At 56.5% G+C, this 18,065-nt stretch overlaps 2 protein-coding genes across 15 annotated transcripts in view; one reads left to right on the plus strand and one right to left on the minus strand.

The window, feature by feature from the left end:
• The window catches only part of Epb41 (erythrocyte membrane protein band 4.1), a 163,734-nt gene extending 154,848 nt beyond the window's left edge, over positions 1 to 8,886 (plus strand). For all 14 annotated transcript variants that reach the window (XM_052718221.1, XM_052718215.1, XM_052718214.1 and 11 more), the window contains 4 exons: positions 2,070 to 2,174; positions 3,535 to 3,615; positions 5,689 to 5,793; positions 6,383 to 8,886. In XM_052718221.1, the coding sequence (XP_052574181.1) occupies positions 2,070 to 2,174; positions 3,535 to 3,615; positions 5,689 to 5,787 (285 nt within the window). In that variant the 3' untranslated portion in view covers positions 5,788 to 5,793; positions 6,383 to 8,886. The remainder of the gene's footprint in view (positions 1 to 2,069; positions 2,175 to 3,534; positions 3,616 to 5,688; positions 5,794 to 6,382) is intronic.
• On the minus strand, positions 8,322 to 11,142 carry Tmem200b (transmembrane protein 200B). The gene is given in 3 exon segments (XM_052718237.1): positions 8,322 to 10,435; positions 10,437 to 10,558; positions 11,026 to 11,142. Coding segments are annotated over 2 exon segments (849 nt in total). The 5' UTR covers positions 10,539 to 10,558; positions 11,026 to 11,142; the 3' UTR covers positions 8,322 to 9,688.
• Between the last annotated feature and the right edge of the window lie 6,923 nt (positions 11,143 to 18,065).

The following is an 18,065-nucleotide window of genomic DNA, read 5'->3' on the forward strand; positions in this document are numbered from 1 at the left end:
CCTCCTTCAGGGATTCTACTCCTTCCTGATCCTCCTCCCCTCCCCCAGAACCTCAGAGTTTGTTTGTCTGGATTAAATGTGGTCCTGCTCATAAATGAAATAAACCCAGCCACGGTGTTCCATACCTGCAGGCTCCATTACTCAGGAGCTGAGGCAGGAGAATTGACAGAAGCTGTTTATTCTGGTGACTTACATATAGAGGAGGAGGAGTGATCTACTGCATGTTTGGTGGAATCCCTTTATGAAAATAGTCCAGTTCTCTGAGCCCCCTAGCACCAGTGCCCAGTGTTTCCAGGCTGCTATCTAGAAAGCACTTGCCTTAGGTAAACTCCGTCTTCATCCAGTTTTCTTCTCTCTTGGTCACGGAGGCCTGTGCGGCTCTGACTGCCCAACATACCTGTTATAACACTTGTCACTGGCCCCTGTCAACATCTCTTTAGTTTCTTGCTAATGCCATTTCTTAGCTAATCATAATAAGCAGTCTTAGACCTTGTTTGATTCCTATGTAGATTAGTTGTGTAGCCTGGCATTTAAAGTAATTTAAGTCCCTCCCAACAGGAGGAGCCCTTACAATAATAGTTTGTTGTCAGAAATATCGCTGAAGCCTATTGTGCATGAGTGGACACTTTCTGCTCCATTTGCTCAGTTCCTGGAGGTGGAACCTGTCCTCTCAGTGGCTAGTGTGGGAGTCTTTGGTCCTTTAGACAGTTTTTCCAGTTTTGTTCTGTGATGGAGCTCTCCCACACCTTGTATATGTTTGGTCATACACTTAGTCTTCTAATTGTATTTAGGACGGAAAGAAATTTTGATAATCACTACAGAATGCTGTGATGTGGATAGTTTGAGTGCTGGAATATTGGTGCGCTATGTAGTAGTGTGGAGGTGTCAGAATATTTAAGGGCCAGGGCTATTTCTTTCACTGGCTCTGATTCCAGGGCCAAAGTGTCTTTCTTTGGCACTGGTTTCAGAGTCAGGGTGTGTTTCTTTGGTTCTGGTTTCAGTGTTTCTTTCACTGGCTTGAGCCTTGGGGGCAGGGTGGATTTCTTTCACTAGCTCTGGTTTCAGGGTCAGGGTGGGTTTCTTTGGCTGGCCCTTTTACCCTACACACCTCAGCCTCCAGGAGCCAATGCCTCTGCCGCCTTGCTTGTGTGTAAAGAGCATGATGTCTGGTGAGAATACCGCGACCCCTCAGTGGTTTCAAGTCCGAGGTTTCTCACCGCAGTGTGTGACTGGTTCTGTGCTGTCCTTTCTGTTGCTGTCATACCACAGCTTTACTTAAGATGCTTGAACGGCCTTTGTAAACTGGAATGTGGTCCCTGTGCAGTTTGGAGCCACTCTTGAAGCTGGGCCACACTCCTGCCTCTTTCAGATCCACTCCAGTTACTGAACTACTGTGAGGAACGTGTATTCTTCAGCATCTTAGTGAAATTATAGCCTAGGCTGGCCTCAGACTCAATGATCCGCCTGCCTCTGCCTCCAAAGTGCTGGGATCAAAGGCGTGCGCCACCACACCTGTCTTCATTCAACTTTTTGTTTTGAGACAGGGTCTCACTGTGTAACTCTGTCTGTTCCGAAACTCAACTCTGTAGACCAGGCTAGTCTCGAACTCACAGTTCCACCTACTTCTGCCTCCTGAGTGCTGGGATTAAAGTTGTGTGCCACTACACCTAGCTTCAGTTTTTATTTTTAATGTATATGGGTGTTTTGTCTCCATGTATGTCTGTGTACCACACGTGTGCTGGGTGCCCATGGGGGCCAGAAGAGGTGTTGGATCTCCTGGAATTGGAGTTACAGAGGGTTGTGAACTAGCATGTAGGTGCTAAGGAAGGATAGCCCTATCAAACCTAGGGCCTCCGGCAGAGCAGCCGGGGTCACCTCTCTAGCTCCACTCATCCAACTTGTTAAGAAGGAGCCTGTTCCCAGGAGACTGGTTCTGCTTATTAGTTGAGAGGTCCCCGTAAGGGAAGTAGATATTTGAAGCAGGATGTACAGCTGAAGAGCCACGTTGCGCCTGGGGGTCTCATCCCAAGGCCTCCTAGGGGCCTGATGACTTGTGCTTGCTTTTGCAGACTGAGGAGGACAGCAATGGGGACTTAGACCCTGGAGTCTTGCTGACAGCTCAGACCATCACATCTGAGACCACAAGCAGCACAACCACGACGCAGATTACCAAGGTACCAGCTTCCAGTGGCGTGCTCAGCTAGCTACTACACCCTAGATAGAGGGGACCAACATAAGCAAAGGCTCTCAGCTCCGTCCAGGTGGAAAGACCCGAGACCTTCCCCGGAATACACCTGGGAAAGCCACAGACAGTCATTCTTATTCCACATCTGTCCATCATGCTGTGGGTGAAGTCTACATGTCAGCTTGGGATAGGGTATAGTTCAGTGGGAGACCTTGCACAGCCTGTACCTTGCACAGGCTGTGGGTGCCACCCTCAACGTGCATACACACACAGGCACACAGTTTAAAGACAGGGATTGTTGATATGGTACAACCATATTATCTGAGTCAGAAACCAGATCTCTGACCTGATGGATCATTTTGTTGTTGTTGCATCTTGAGGCCACGGGAACCATAGTTTAGAGCTGAAATGCTGAAATCACCAGACCACTTTATAGGAAACAATGGGGACAAAACATCAAAAATCAAATTATCCACAGAAAATCAGGCAGTCCATGTTTACTGTAGCACTAGAAGAAATGCCCTCCCTCCCTCCCTCCCTTCCTTCCTTTTCTTTTCTCTCTCTCTCTCTCTCTCTCTCTGTCTCTCTCTCTCCTTCCTGCCTTCCCTCTTCCTCTCCTCTCTCTTTCCCCTCTTCTCTCTCCTTCCTTCCTTCCTTCCTTCCTTCCTTCCTTCCTTCCTTCCTTCCTTCCTTCCTTCCTTCCTTCCTTTCGAGACATCTCACCAAAGATCTCACCCAAACTAGCCTGAAAGTCACTGTGTAGCCCAGGCTGACCCGGAACTCACAAGTGCTGTCTCAGACTCAGAGGTGCTGGGATTACAGGTGTGTACCACCACGCCTGACCTGCAATTTGTTATAGGTAAGAAATTTAGAAAAAAGCAAGAAAAAATGTTGGCCAGGCTTTATCATAAGACACAGATAACAGTGAGCTGACAGTGAGCCAACTATTTCGTGTGTCTAAATCTTGGCTTTCCTTATTTGTCCCCTTGAGATTATTTAAGATTCTTTTGACATTAATAATGTGAACTGCTTTAAAATAGGAGGTCCCAGTTTGAAGCTGAAAATAATCAAGTAAAAATATAGAAGAACGAAAAGGGACACCACTCTTCCTTCTGGGTTTCTGTAGTGAATAATGAGCTGTCTTTTTGTTCGGTGTACTAGAGTCTAGTGGTCCAAGGTGAGGAGCTGTTCTGGGTCGTACCAGCATCATGGCGCTTAGCTGGGCTACATTCTCACAATAACAAACAAAGAAAACATTTTGAAGAGAGCTTTTAGAATCTTCTGGGCTGTCTTGCTTTTCTTTCCTGCTATGGCTGAGGCTTTCACTTCACCTCTTCCTCTGGTTACAGACTGTAAAAGGTGGCATTTCTGAGACCCGGATTGAGAAGAGAATTGTGATCACAGGAGATGGAGATATTGACCACGATCAGGTGGGGATGCAGCAGTGGGTCCTGATGGGCATGGCAGCCTCCTCCAACAGCTGCTTCAGCTCTTGAGAAGAAAAACAAGGGGGCTCAAAACATGGCAGCCTGCGGGGCGGGGCTGTTAGTGGGGTAGACAGGAGGTGCATGGGCATGGTGGCCACACCTGTAGTTGGGAAGTTCACCACAGCCAGCCTGAGCTACACAGTGAGACCCTGTGTGTAAGTGTGTGTGGCGGAGATGGCGGGTGCATGTGGGCTCCACATCCATGGATCCTGAGATGTTATTCCCCGGGTGACACAGAAACAAGAGAGGAGGTGCCGTCCCTGCCCCAGAGTGGGACAGTAGCAGATAGCAGGAGGTGGGTAAGACACCTGGAGATGTGGAGCTCACTCTGTCTTGGAGCTGTCACCAACCTGCTTTGTGACCTTGGGTAGATCCTTTACATTTGATGTTTTCCTCTCCAAAAGAGAGTGGGTTGATCCAGATAATTCCTGGGCCCTTCTGGGTGCTAAAATTCTATGTTTTTATGTTAATTAGGTGCTAATTGTGTGCTACAAGCAATTAGCAAATAATAAGGTCAGAATTAATGTTCCCAATTCTCTGCTGGGTGCTGTTAGTGAGGCTGCCAAGGAGAAGGGGTGGAGGAGGCTGGTGGAGGGGGCAGGTCTGCAGGGCTGGGACTCACTGCTGTGGGTACTGTGCTCAGGGTCCCAGAAGCAAGGCCGGAGGCCCAAGTGGGGGCCTGTAGCCTGGGTGCTGAGCTCAATGGGTCTTTCCTACTACCAGCCTTCGGCCTATGGGCTGAAACCTGCTGTGTTATCTGACAGCAAGAGCTGTGGGGTAGAAGGTATTTGGTTTCCCGAGACAGGGTTTCTCTGTGTAGTTTTGGTGCCTGTCCTGGATCTTGCTCTGTAGACCAGGCTGGCCTTGAACTCAGAGATCCGCCTGGCTCTGCCTCCCGAGTGCCGGGATTAAAGGCATGCACCACCACTGCCTGGCTGGTAGAAGGTATTTGAAGTAGCACAGGCCTGAACCCTAACTCTGCCCTGACCTGTTGTGTATACCCTTTAGCACCTTTTGAGCTGGGCCTTTACCCTATAAAATGAAGATCATCATGGGTTAGAGTTGATGTAGTGATACTAGATGACTCAGAGAATGCGCCAGGGACCCTTGTTTCTTCTAGGAACCGAAGGCTATGGGTGGGAGAAGGTGTGGTGTGCTCTGGGGGATGGGGGGATGCACTTTAGGATGGACTGTTAAGAAAGGTAGCATAGTCCAGGCTTTCTTAGAGGGAGGTGGAGCCTCCAGGGAGAGGACTTGAGCTGGGCCCAGAGTGTAACAGCTGAGTCAGGGAAGAGCAGGGGCAGCAGAGACAGCAGGTTTTGTGGAGGTCTAGATGCCCCCCTTGACTGGCTGGAGACTGTCCTTAGGATCCATAGGGCAAACAGCTCTAACAGGCTACCAGGACAGTGGTGTCACAGTAGCTCAGGCTGGCACCCTGGAACCTAAGGGACTGTGTGACGAAGGAGAGAATCAGACTCAAAAGCCCTCCCAGCTGTGAAGCGACTTGGCATCTGTGTGGCCTGCAGCGTCCTTGTTTACAGAGTGGGACTCACAGCAGAATCCTGACTCACTCAGTTATGAAGATTAAGTAAATAAATGGGCTTACCAGTCCTAGCATGCCATAGGTCAGCCTGCCTGTCTGTCTTCCTGCCTCCTCCCACTTTTGCCAAAGACACCTCTTCCTTTTTAAAACCTGTGTGCTCCCTCACCTTCCTGGCCTGGCCCCTGTTCCCATATTGAACCCGGCCTGTGCTCTATGTTCACCACCTGAACAAAGCCTCTCACTCCTGAGGTTGCCTGTCTCTCTGAAGAAAACCTCTACCCTTCCCTGCCTTTTTGCTCTGAGTCTAGTAGCCTCTCTCTGCAGGACAGGACAAGATAGGACAGGGCAAGGTACTGATCCACTTGGGCTGTGCCGTGTGCCACCCTGGTACTGCCATCATCACAGAAATGCCCCAGGCTTTCTTCACCAGCTGGGTTGCTCTTTGTCTGACCAGCTCTACCTGTCTTTCACAGGTCCTTGTACAAGCCATCAAGGAGGCCAAGGAACAGCACCCAGACATGTCAGTGACCAAGGTGGTCGTCCACCAGGAGACCGAGATCTCTGAGGAGTGAGCTCAGGTAGGGGTGTTCCTGATGGGATGGGGGATGCCACCATCTCAGCCAGAGAGAGTTCTCAGGAACTCTAGACACTTGGGGAGGCCCTGACCCCAAGAGGTGTCCACACTGGAACTCAGTCAAGTAAGGCAGAGGCTATTGTTAACTGTGTGGCTCCAACCAGAGCAGCCAGGTTGTGTGTCCTTCTGCTTTAGTGCCAGCATCACTGGGGGGGAGGAGGTACCTTAACTTGGGTCTGAACTGTTACCACCTCTGGAGTCCCCTACACTCAGTTATTCTGCCTTGGCAACACCAGGATCCGTGGGCCAGGACCGGGGGGGGGGGGGGGGGGGGGGGGGGGGGCCTAGAGGACAGAGCTGAGAACAGGGCCAGGCTTCGGAAAGAACACACGGAGGGGTTGGGAAATGTAGAGCTGGGGGCGGGGGGCAGGCTAACTAGCTGGGCATACAGAGTGCAGATAAACGAGTGCCTGCAGTGAACGCTGCTCGGACAGCCAGTGCAGCTCACCGTGTTACAGCCAGGAGAACCTGGTGGGGGTGCTGGAAGCGTGCTCCTTTGTGGGGGTTCAAACTCATGCTTTTCTCCCCTCTAGGGACCGTTCTGCCTGGTCCTCACCCTTCCCCACCCAAGAGAAGCCAGCATATCATAAAGAAGCCAGCCTGCAGCAGTCAGACTCAGACTTTCAAGACTGTTCCACACCACAGAAAACCAACTTGATTTTCTATTTGGGATTTCTATCGAGACTCTTCTAGATGCCACAGATGTTTTCTATATTGTGATACAAAAATTGTCAACTTTTTGGTCTATGAACTGTTTTTAAGACATTTTGGGTTTTTTATGGGGTGGTTGGTAACCCCTCAGCCTTGCCTCTCATTCGTTTCCAACTCAGACCCTGACAGGATCCACAGACTTCTTCAGAACCCCTCAGAGACTCTGTCAGCTGTAGAGGCCAGAGCCAGCTCAGTGGGACCTCCTGCTCCTCCTCCAGCGTCATACCCTGGATGACACAGAAACTATGCACTAGTGAATGCCAGGCAGGGCAAATGCCCTGGTCACAGACCCCAGAAACATGGCCTCCCTTTGCAGGGTGTTTGGTGAGGCAGCGACCTCGGCTGAGCACGTGCTGCCCCCCCAACCCCCGCTTCTGTTTGGAGCTTTAGGTCAGAGACATCAGTTGCTTCAGATAGAGCTCATACTGTGAACGTTTGAATGCATCTGTGGCCTTCACCTCCCCAGCTACCCTCTCCCTCCTCAGAAACAGCTTCCCCCATTGTTCCCTGCTCCCATCTCAGGAGACCGGAACTCACAGAAAAATCGGGCACTTCCAAAAGTGCCAGTGGAACATTTTTAGTTGTAATTTGAGGAAGAAAAGTTAATGAGGTTTTAAAAATCAGGTCTTGTTGTTCAGGGGTGCGCCTCACCCAGGGGAGTGGCGCCTTTACCTCAGAAGGACCCTACTGAGAGAGCTTCCAGCCTCAGCCTGGGCCTCCTCTCTACCAGGCATGGTAAGGGATGTGGCTGAGGGAAGAGGGGACAGGCAGCTGCTTGAGGGTGCTCTCCAGGAGCAAGGGTATGTCTTACCTCCTGGTGGTCATCCCTGGTCAGGGTGGGCGTGAGCCAACTCTGTTCACTCCTCCACTGCCTGAGAAGTCTGTCAGGTTTGGGGGGCTTTGTTTTATTGTGGGTTTGGGTTTGGTCTCCTTTTCCCTTTTTTAAAATATTGGTTTTGAAAAGGGAGCCTGATGTCTGTCCCCAGTTGGTGGTGAGAATTTGGGGACTTTTTTTTCCCCCCAAACAGGGCCTCTGTAATCCTCCAGCTTACTTCCTACAAACAGATCTGCCTGGAAGCCTCTTAGATTCCTAATTCTAGGCTAGGAATGAACTTCATGAGGGTTGACAGCGGGTCTCTGGCAGCAGCAGCAGCAGCAGCAGCAGCAGCGGCCGAAGGGCGTGTGTAATGTCAGGAGCCTCCTGGCCGCATGCTCTTCACACAAACACAGTGACTTTGAACTGGTTTTGAGTGTGCATTTTCTTTTTTAGCTCCCATGAGACTGTTACCAATGGCAGCTTGCTCTGAGGAGAGCCAGGCTCGGGTTCCACTCCCAGAAGGAAACTTGCAGGCTGTGGGCTTGAGCCAGAGGAGGCTGTGCTAGGGAGTGGGGTTAGCAAGGACTCCAGCTGAGACCCAGGAGGAGGAAGAGAGGGCCCCAGCCCATTCAGCACTCCGCTCTGTGCTGCCCCCATCAGGATCTCAGACCTGGGTGCCTGACTTCTGCTCCTCTGCTGCCTTTGTCTGGAAATTGGACCAGAGTTGTGACAGCCCTCCAGGTCTCCCCTCCCTCTTTTGCTGGTTCTGGCAACAGATCTTGGGAGATGGTAATTGTTTGGATTTTTTCTTTCTTTCTTTGTGCAGTTGGTGTGAAGAACGGACTCTGTCCAGGTAGACGTAGTGATGGGGGAGGGGAGTTCCGTCTCCAGGGTCAGGGACTTTTTGGCAGGAATTTTCCCAAAGTGACTCAGGCACACCACAGTAACAAACCCAACTGCAGTTTTATTTTTACTTCAGAAGTAGATTCCTTCAAACCACATGAGATCTCTGCCACCCACCCACAAAGCAAGCCCTATATTCCTAAGCTGAGGGCCCAAGGAGGCTAACTCCGGGGACCCTCCCCCAGGCCAGCAGTGTATTCTGGGGGATGCTGAGCAGCTGGGGTTGGGGGCCCGTGGCCCACATTGAGAAGTGGAGCTGGAGTTTCGGCCTAGCCAGCATCCCCACTGCTCATGAGAAATATAAGCCCCAGGCTGGTTGTTTTTACAAATCTCTCTCAGATCTATTATTTTGATGACAAAAATGAAGGAGCTTTGTAAATTTTTTAAAAATTATGAATCATATCAAGTAGTTGTTTACATTTGACAAAATATGGCAGCAGAGTCCAACTGAAAAACCCTTAGGTGAGTTAGGCAGTAATCAGGCCTGCTGTCTGCACCCTTCATAGTGACGGATGTGCCTGTCGTGTTTTAGGTTAAGTGTTTGGTCTTGCTTCTTGTATGGCATTTTTCAATAAACATAAAAAAAATAAAAAGACCTGACTGTGAGGATTGATCCACTTTAAAATTTCTCTTCTAACAAAAGCGTGGGAAAAAAAATTAAACCTTAATCCTGGGCAGGGGAGATGGGAAGGGAAGCTGCTGTGTACAGAAAGGTGCCCACACTGGCCAGAGTGCATGCAGCTCCGGAATGTGGAAGGAACTGCTGAGAACTGGCGGGTGCCTTCTGCCAACTTGGGAGAGGCGTTGCGGCAAAAGTGGGACAGACCTGTCTCCAGGACAGCTGTCTGACCCCAGGAGCAGGGCACTGGCAGTAGTTAGCCCCGCCGGGACAGCCCACGTGGCTGCAGGAAGAATGGGTTTGAAGCGGCAGCAGTTAGAGGTGCAGTCACTGCCCCGGACAGCTGCAGAGGGTCTGCGCTCTACTTCATTGCCCACCTTCCCCGGGAGGTCCCACGTCCATCACCATTGCCACCTTGGAGGGAGCCTGTCCCAGCCTGAGACATCCCAACCTACCACTGTTGAGTTTGCCAAGGTACCGGTGCATCTCTGGATGCTCTTGGCCTAGCCTGCAGCCTCTCGGGTACCTGTGCCGGGCTAAGGCCACAGGGGCTGAAGAAATTCCTGAGGCTGAATCATGCTGGTGTCCACATTAACACATGCCCCTGAGGCTTGCCCGGTGCAGCTGGCACTGCTCTACACATGCAGGTCAGGAGCCTGAGCGGCTGCTGTCACCTCAGCATCCATCCTAGCCTCAGAGGTGACTGAAACAGCTAGTGGACACTGGACTTCTGGTGTCCTGGTCCCATGGTCCACGCTGGTAGCCTCACAGCAGGTTATCCCTTGCACCTCAGACCCTGGCCCCCAAGTCCCCTCCTAATTTGGCGTAGCCACCCAAGCTGAGTCTGTCAAGCCGTGGCCAGCTTCGGTGGGCACAGTCCCGAGCTGCTGGAGTCCCCAGGAGGAGCTCCCCCAGACCCAGGTCCAGAGACTTGGAGTGCTCAATGCAGGAACCAGAGGGCTGCACCGTGATGATCACGTGGCCAGTCTGAGTCCGAGGACCCCAAGGTGGCGGCAGCCCCGGGCCCTTCAACGGGTAGCTATGGAGCAGCGCGGGCAACACCGAGCGAGGATTGGCAGGCTCGGACCGCAGGCTGCGCACCGACGGGACGGGCGAGGGACCCCGCCTCGGGGCCAGGTCCCAAGTCTCAGGCTCCGCCACGGTGCCCGGGGACCCGTGCGCCGGACTGGGCAGCAGCGCATCCCAGCCAGAGCCGTCGGGCGGCCGCAGCGCCTGCGCCCTCAGCACGCCCCGGCGGAGCCGCCGCGTCTCCAGGTCCCGGTTCTCGTAGAGCAGCGTGTTGGCGCAGATGAACACGAACAGGCCGACGCCCATGATCACCGGCCCCAGTAGCCGCAGGCGCTCGTGTGGCCCGTGCGCGCGGCCGGTCCTCGGGGCGTGGGAGGCGCGGCCCGGCCAGTAGCCGGCCACGGCAATGCCCATGCCCACCAGCACCACGAGCGCGCCCAGCGCCGCGAACGCCCCCGACGGCGAGCGCAGCCGCAGCCGCGCCCGCACCCGCAGCGGCTCTGGCGGGGGAGCGCGGCCGCCGGCGCCGGCCCAGGCGGCGGCCCAGACGCGAGACGCGGCCCTCGGGGCTCCTGCGCGCGCCGCCGTCTCCGGGGCTCCCGGCCGTCATCGCGCGGTCGTCCGGGCGCTCTGCGGGGCCAAGCAGAGAGGCAGACACTGACCCGACGGGCCGGGCTCCGGGGGAGGGACGCGCGGGGCCGCCTCGGCCGGCCGCTTGGAGATCCCTGGCGGCCACCCCCGGATTTTCCCGCGGCCGCAAGGCAGGGAGCCGCCCCCGCTCGGGTTTTCCGCAGCGGAGCTGGGAGCCAGCGTTGGCCGGGCCCGCGGGCGGGCGGAGCGCAGGGAGGGGGCTGCGGGGCTCGGGTGCAGCCGGGGCTGCGGGGCTCCTGCAGCCTGCGCGCGCTCCGCCCGCCCGCCCGCCCGCGCGGGGACCCCCTCCCCCCGAAACCGCGGCCGGGGTAAGTACCTCCTGGGCTCGACCCCACCCCCGCACGTGGCCGCCCCGAAGTAACCAGGGGAGGGGGCGCTCGGACCGCCCTGGGTCTGCAGGTCGCGCGCGCGCGCCCCACCTCCCCCCTCTACTGCGCTTTACATACCGCAGCGAGGGCCGCCCGGGGTGTCTCTGACTCCGGCTTCTCCTTGCTCGCCCCCTCCTTGCAGACTTCCTCAGCCAGCACTGGAGCTGCAGCAGGAGAGACTTGAGCTAGACTCTGGGAAGACCGCTCTGGCCGAGACCAGCCAGTCAGAGCAGAGGAGGCAGCGGCGGACTTTGTCCAGGATTCTTTTCTACTCCTCCAGAAGAGGCCTCCCCCTCCCCCCCAAGGCCGGACTAGGACCCGGGCTAGAGGCAGGGGACTGCCAGTGCCGGACGCAGGTCCTCGCCGGACGGACTGTCCTCCCCGATCTCTCGTCGGCCCAGGCAAGGCTGTTCCCAGATTGCGGTGTTTCCGATTCGGGCTCCCGGGGATGAATCATCCCCCTTTCCCGCCGCCTGGCCTCTTTTCCAGCCTCCTCCGCCCGAGGCCTCCGTGGGCCGCGTCCGGGCCGGAGCAGCACCGCCCCGGGGTCGGGGCCGCACGCTGGAGCCGCTCCAGGAGGCCGCTCGCCGTGGCCCTGGCACCGGGAGACCGCGGGCAGCGGGGACCGGGGGGTCCGCTCTCGGCCGGAGGCGGCCCCGGGGTCCCGGAGAGAAGCGGCCTAGCCCGGGCCTAGCACAGATCGACCCCCGCCTGGGGCCCCGCAGGCCCGGCCCCGACCCCCGCGAACCCCCAGTCGGCTCCAGAAAGGGCGCGGGGTGGCTGAGCCCCGCCCCGGACCCCGCGATCCGCCTCCGCCCGCGCCCTCGACGGAGAGGCGCCCGGGCCGGCCCCGCCGACGGCCCCGATCGCTCCGCCGGGCGCGCGGCCAGTTTCCATGATGCGGACTCGGCCCGGGAGCCCCCGCCTGGGATTGATTAGCCGGCGGCCCGCGCTAATGAGAGCCGGCTGCGCGCCGCCCGCGCCCCTCTGCCCCCGAGACCGGCATCCCCCGGCCGCAGAGCCTCCCAAGGCGATCTGGAGACGGCGCCCTCCCTCTGCTCTCTGGGGCTAGCTCCGGAGGCATCTGTCTGTGCTGACCCCAGCTTCGTACTCACTCGCTGGGCCTCTGCGTGACTCCCCTGCCTCCCCGGTCCTTCTGTCCTCCCGGGGTGTCCCCCGACCTGGGCCACAAGCCCAGCTTCACTCTCAGCTGCCTGGGCGTTCTGATCGGTCCCTGAACCCGAACCTCTACGGGCGAGGGCACCACTAACTTCCAGAGCACACTCCGGTCTGGCTCCTAACTCTCCGCTGCAGTCCTAGGCTAGCTCTGCCCATTTTCCCCCCCTCTTCATCTAGAATCAATCAGCCTGGCTATCCCTCCCCCGCAGCCACTGTCCTCTCCAGGCCACTCCATCTCTTAGAGTCCCGGTGGTCCGGCCATGCCTGCCCCTGCTAACTGGTTTGCACCACGCATCCTTCCACTCTGAATCTGACATGGCTGAAATCCCTCTGCGGCTCCCTGGTGCTGTCCAAACGGTTTCAGAGCCCTCCTTGTTTGGGCAATGCCTCTGCACCTCTCACCTGGCCGGTGTGGCTGCATCTCTCTAGGTTCCCAGCCCCTCCGAGCTCTCGCCCCGAGGCTCAGGCAGTTCCTGGCTTTTCGGTCAGGAACACCGATTCCCCCTTTCTACCTCCCACTCCTCCCGAGCTCTGGGCCTTGCTCCAGCCCCTGGCCAGCTCTTCCCTCCTCGGCGGCCCTCTCTCTGCACACAGGTGAGCGCAGATGGTTCTCACTGGAGAGCTGTTTTCTGGGTCCTTGCCGGCACTGCCCAGGGCCAAGGCTGTTTGTGCCCTGCTCCTTCCTGGAGCCTTGTGCTCAGGGGAATGTGTGTCCCAGCTGGCCCTCCATGATAGAGGACCATGTGTGAGGCCTGTGGCTTCCCCTACTCTGTTTGCCATGCTGGGCCCTGACTCAAGGGGAGGAGGAGGAGGAGGAGGAGGAGGAGGAGGAGGAGGAGGAGGAGGAGGAGGAGGGAGAGGAAGAGAGCACCTAAGATCTCCACGGCAGGAACAAAAGTAACACCACAGTGTTTTCAGAGTCGAAAGGAGAGCACACACGTGTTGAACACCTGGCACATAGCGCATGCCAACAGCCCACGTCCGTGGACTTCAGGCGGGTCTGAGCTGTGAAGGGGTGGTGACAGGTCCCGTTCCCAGGTGTGACCCTGGCTCTGATTCTCTCTGAGGGCTCCGGAAAGTGTGTGAAGCAGGGAGATAAGGAAACCGAGAGGGGAGCAAGCATTCCCTCCCACAGGCCTCCTGCAGCGGGACCTCCCAGCCTGATGGTTCCATCCAGTCTCTGCAGACCCGTGGCTGGCCAGTGGCCTGTGTTGGGACAGTGATAATCCCCAGGCAGTCTGGATCCCACTCAACTCTGCCTTGGCCTCTGTGTGACCTAGATGCCTTTCCTTCTGGACGGGGAGGAGCCTGGATGGATGAGGTGGAAGCTGGAAATACGAGGCCATCACCCTGAGGCCATCCTGGAGGCAGAGGGGCGGGTGTGTGCAGTGTGCCCCCCCCACACACAAGTTACAGACAGAGAGACAGAGGGACGGACAGGCGAGCATAGCCCTAGCACGCTCAGGGCCTGGAATCTCTCATCACTTTAGGCCTGAGCCATCTCTAGAGGGTACAGCTGGTGGCTGTATGGTCCCTCCCTGTTCCTGGTGACTTTAACCCAGAGATGCCTCAGCTCCTTCAGAGCTGTCCAGGGGCCAGAATGGGGTTCTCCATCTTTGCAGAATGGCCTTGGGGGAGTCGCAGTTCTCTCTGCCAGCGTCTACCCTGCATCCTTCACGGGCAGGAGCCCGCGGGGGTGGGAGCAGTTCAGTGAGCAGTGTTTCATGAGGTGAGTCCGGAACCCCAAACCCAGGTTCCATTTCCTGACAAAGCTGGGACCCAGGGTTCCGAACCAGTCACACCAGAGCGCAGGCCCTTAGAGGGTAGTGGCTGTGTCCCGCTGAATCCATGCTCCACTCTGGAAGCTCTACGCTGAGTGACATGAGCTCTTTCTAGGTGTCCTTAGGCTGCCCGCACAGCCTGAGGAAAATGAACCTGGGCTCTGGCTCTCTGAAGCCCAGAGAAGAGAAGGCAGAACTTGGTGATCCAGGAGCCACTGAGGGAACAAGGTCCTTGTGACATCAGCTCCCACAGCAGTGCTTGGGTGGAAGGTTAGCAGTCCTCCTCTGCAGCTCTGTGAGGTCTGTGAGGTACGCTGTCGCCTGTATCAGCGTGGAACCAGCCCCTGGCAGAGTATCCAGGCTTGCCTGTGGTCACATTTATGCCAAAACAAGGACATGGTAGTAACCACCCAAAGGGCTCTGAGGCTCCCCAGCAGTCCCTCCGTAAGGTGAGACACTGAGGCCAATTTCTTTAACCTCTTTTCTGGGCTGGCTGTTGAGCAGCAAGCCCTGGCTCCTTCCAGGTGCTTCCCTCTTGGGGGCAACAGACTTGCCCACCTAAGGCTGTGGAGGCGGCAGCTGCCCTAGGGCAGCTCCAGCTCATCCCTCCAGGAAGTGGTACAGTCAGCTCTGAAGACCTCAGGAGGCCTGGCAGAGCCCTGCCTCAACTGCAGTTAGCTGGGATGCCACTCATTCCTAAAAGTTCCAGCTGGGCCAACTCAGAGCCAACATCTTCCCCTGGACCAGGAGGAGGGGGCAGACCAGGAAGTCCAAAAGGGAGCAAGCTCAGAACCCACATCTTCCCCTGGACCAGGAGGAGGGGGCAGACCAGGAAGTCCGAAGGGGAGCCAGGGCAGGGAAGAGATTTCACTCCAAAGCCTGGGAGGGAAGAGGTCTACAAATGACTTGAGAAACTGATCAGCCAAGGGCTTGGAGCAGGTCTGCTGGCTGGAAACGTGGCCACCCACCCATGCTGACCTCAGTCGGTCCTCTCCACAGCAGGTGTGTCCCTCGGGTCCTCCTCCCTGAGGACTCCCAGCTGGCAGGTCGCAGCAGCAGAAACCCCCCCAAACAAAACCAAGAGCAAATTGCTTACTGGGGGAATAGCGGCCTGTTTATCTCTGGGCCTGGGCTGTAAGTTTGGGAAATGGCATCTTTGTGCACAGGCCAAGCTCTAGAAAGAGCAGCAGTGCGGGTCGCCTACCCACCCTGGTGTGGTAGCGTCTGCCTGTTGTGAACCTCCGTGGAGCCATGTGTAGCTGTTTCCGGGATTGTTCTGTGCATGGGCTGGGAAACGCAAGGCAGAAAGTCTTCACGGTAGGCCCGTTAGCTGTTGGGGTGACTGGTGAGGCTACAAGCTCGTCCTCTGCCATCCCTAGGCTGTGGCACTTGCCTGGTCTTTGTGGTTAAAGATGTTTGCTGTCCCTTGTCCCCAGGAGTCTAACTCCAGAGAATAAGCAGGAGTTGGGGACCCCAGAGGACAGCCAGGATTTCACGGGAAGCTGGGAAATGGATTCTTAGAGACAACTAGGAATCAGCCACGGAGATACCCCGGGAGTGTGGCAACTCCTTTCGGTGACAAACTACACTGCTAATGAGGCCGCGGGCTCTGTGTCTCATGGGGAGGGGCTCTGGACCCTCAGCAGGGCAGGAGGCTCCCAGCCTAGGGGAAGTGGAGAAGGTGTGTGTGGCGCGCCCCCTGGCGGCCGGGCCGCAGCCCTGCCCGAATGTGCCCGCTGCCCTAGTTGGTGCCCACGCGTCCTCGCTGATCTGCCAGGAACACCCGCCCTCACGTGTGAACCCCCTGCAAACCACCCTGCTCCCCTGGGGAGGTCAGAGCAGCTATCCACCCGGGTCCCTGCCACGTGCAGCGTAAGGCGGGCTGTGCAGGGCTCTTAGAGGCCAGCGAGGGCTGCACCGCTCTCGCATCGCTGAGGCACCCTCGGGAAACGAAGGGTAAGGAAGTGCAAAACCACTCCATAACGACCGAGCTACATTCCACCGCACTGACCTGACCGGGCCGCTCACACATTTTCCCTGGTCGGCTTGCGTGGACGCGGCCCTCACGTGGGCATCCAGCGGGCCTGTAGCGGCGCCCCTTCATCAGACAGAGCAGGTCTGGTTGAGGTTTGTGTTGACTTCCACCGGCACAGGGGACAGGGGCCCACTCCCAAGTCCCCCTCGTCCCTGTGCAGCTAGCTGCCTGGTGAGCCTTTGCGTCCACAGCCAGGCCACTCATTTCACAGAGCAGGGCTGCAGGCCGCAGTGGGGCCCCCAGGGGTGTCGCCCTCCTGGTGTCTAGGCCCTGGGTCGTGAGATGGTACCCAGGCGGCCTCCCGTGTGGGATGTGGTGGGAGAGGATGCCGCCCTGCCCAGTTCTGAGCCCGCCCTGGCAGGTGAAGTGGGGGACAGTGTCTGGACCTCAAGTCCGTGTGAGTCCAGAGCCCCCTCCACACAGAGCTGGTGGACAACTATGGCCCGGAGTGTTTAAACTTACCCAAGGCCGTCCCAGGAGCCGTCTTACCACTCAAGCTCTGCCTGGAAAAAATGCCCTGAGTACATTTGCCCAGAGCCAGATCAATCACCTCAATCGTACTCCCAGAAGTTCAGGCCCCACCGTAAGGGAGAGGAGAGAATGTCCCCAGAGGACAGCAGCGCCGGAGCCTCGGCTGGATGGTCCGAATGTGTTTCTGCCTACATATGTTTCTGCGTTACCGGCTCCCGTCCAAACTCCTGGTTTTGGAAGAATCACCATGATGCCCCAGGAAGCTTTTCCAACATCTTCACCGATGGATTCCTCTTCTCTTGCCAGATGCTGGAGGGCCAAAGACGAAGATGAATGAAGTCACCGAAAGTTCCACAGTCAGCTCGGATGGTAGGTTCATGGCTCACCCCCATGCCACCTCCCCCCCCCCCCCCCGCCCCCACACACCCGAGCTACCGAAGCCTGCGCGGTGGATTGCGAGGAAGGCAACTGCCACGCTCGGCTGCGGCTGCGGCATGGTGCCTGGATTTACGAGCGGCCCGCGTGATAGGCTTGGCTGGCCTCCCTCCCCAGGTCGGTTATAAATAAGGCCCTTGTAAACGCCTTTGTCCTGGGCAGCTTTTCTCTGCCCTCTCAGGATTAACGTCTGGGAGGGGAGAATGGTCCCAGCTTCTGCCAGATCTGATTTCCCTCTTGCCCTCTGGGTGGTTTGTGGTTCCCACCCAGCAGCAGTTCACAATCAGGTCCGCAGCCCTGGTTTATAACCAGGGCCAGGTGCAGCGCACGCCACACGGTGCTTGTGATTAGTGTTTCTCTAGGAACAGCTCAGGGTTCTTTTTGTTTTGTTTTTTTGTTTTTTCGAGACAGAGTTTCTCTGTGTAGCTCTGGCTGTCCTGGAACTCACTTTGTAGACCAGGCTGGCCTCGAACTCACAGAGATCCACCTGACTCTGCCTCCCTGAGTGCTGGGATTAAAGGTGTGGGCCAGCACAGACCTGCCAGCTCAGGGTCCTTTAATGGACTAGAATCACTGAGGTTGCCTGGGAGGTGAGGACTGAAGATACATGCTCTTTTATTAAAGAAAAGGATTGAGATTGATTCTGAGGGGGTCCTGAAGTCCTCACATGCCTTGGGAGGCTCCTTTATCTGACCTTCTCCAGGAGTGCAGAATCTCACCTTCCAGCTCCTTAAACCATCAGGAGGCAAAGTCCTGTACACACTGGCCAGGCAGCAAAGGGCCGGTCCCTCTCCAACTGCCAGCTCCTCCGGTGCCCCAGAGTGCATGCCCTGGTCCTAGCTTTTTGTTGTTGTTTGTTTTGTTTTTTTAATAGCTCATGTTCAGTTTTGATGATCCCTATGTGTGGAACAGAAGTGTGTACTCTGTTTCTTTGTGGCTTTCAGTTTGGGAAACATGCAGGGGGCTTCCTGACCTGTCCTTTGTTCATCCCTCCCAGGATACAACCTCAGGGTTGCAGAGGCTTGGCAGGGTTGTCAAAGTTGCAGGCCCCACCCAGGCCTCATCCTTTCTGCTGAAGCTGAGGAACCAGGGCCTTTTCCAGCTCCTACCACGGTCTGAGTGCTCCACTTCCTCCTGCCCTCTTGAATGGCCCTCTATTTTGCCCATCTTCCAAGGAGACCTTCCAGCTTCCACAGGGAACAAAAAGAAGTCTTAGA

The sequence above is a fragment of the Peromyscus californicus genome, unplaced genomic scaffold, assembly GCF_007827085.1.
Source record: "Peromyscus californicus insignis strain IS unplaced genomic scaffold, ASM782708v3 Scaffold_5__1_contigs__length_169319896, whole genome shotgun sequence".
In the NCBI taxonomy this organism is placed as follows: Eukaryota; Metazoa; Chordata; class Mammalia; order Rodentia; family Cricetidae; genus Peromyscus; species Peromyscus californicus.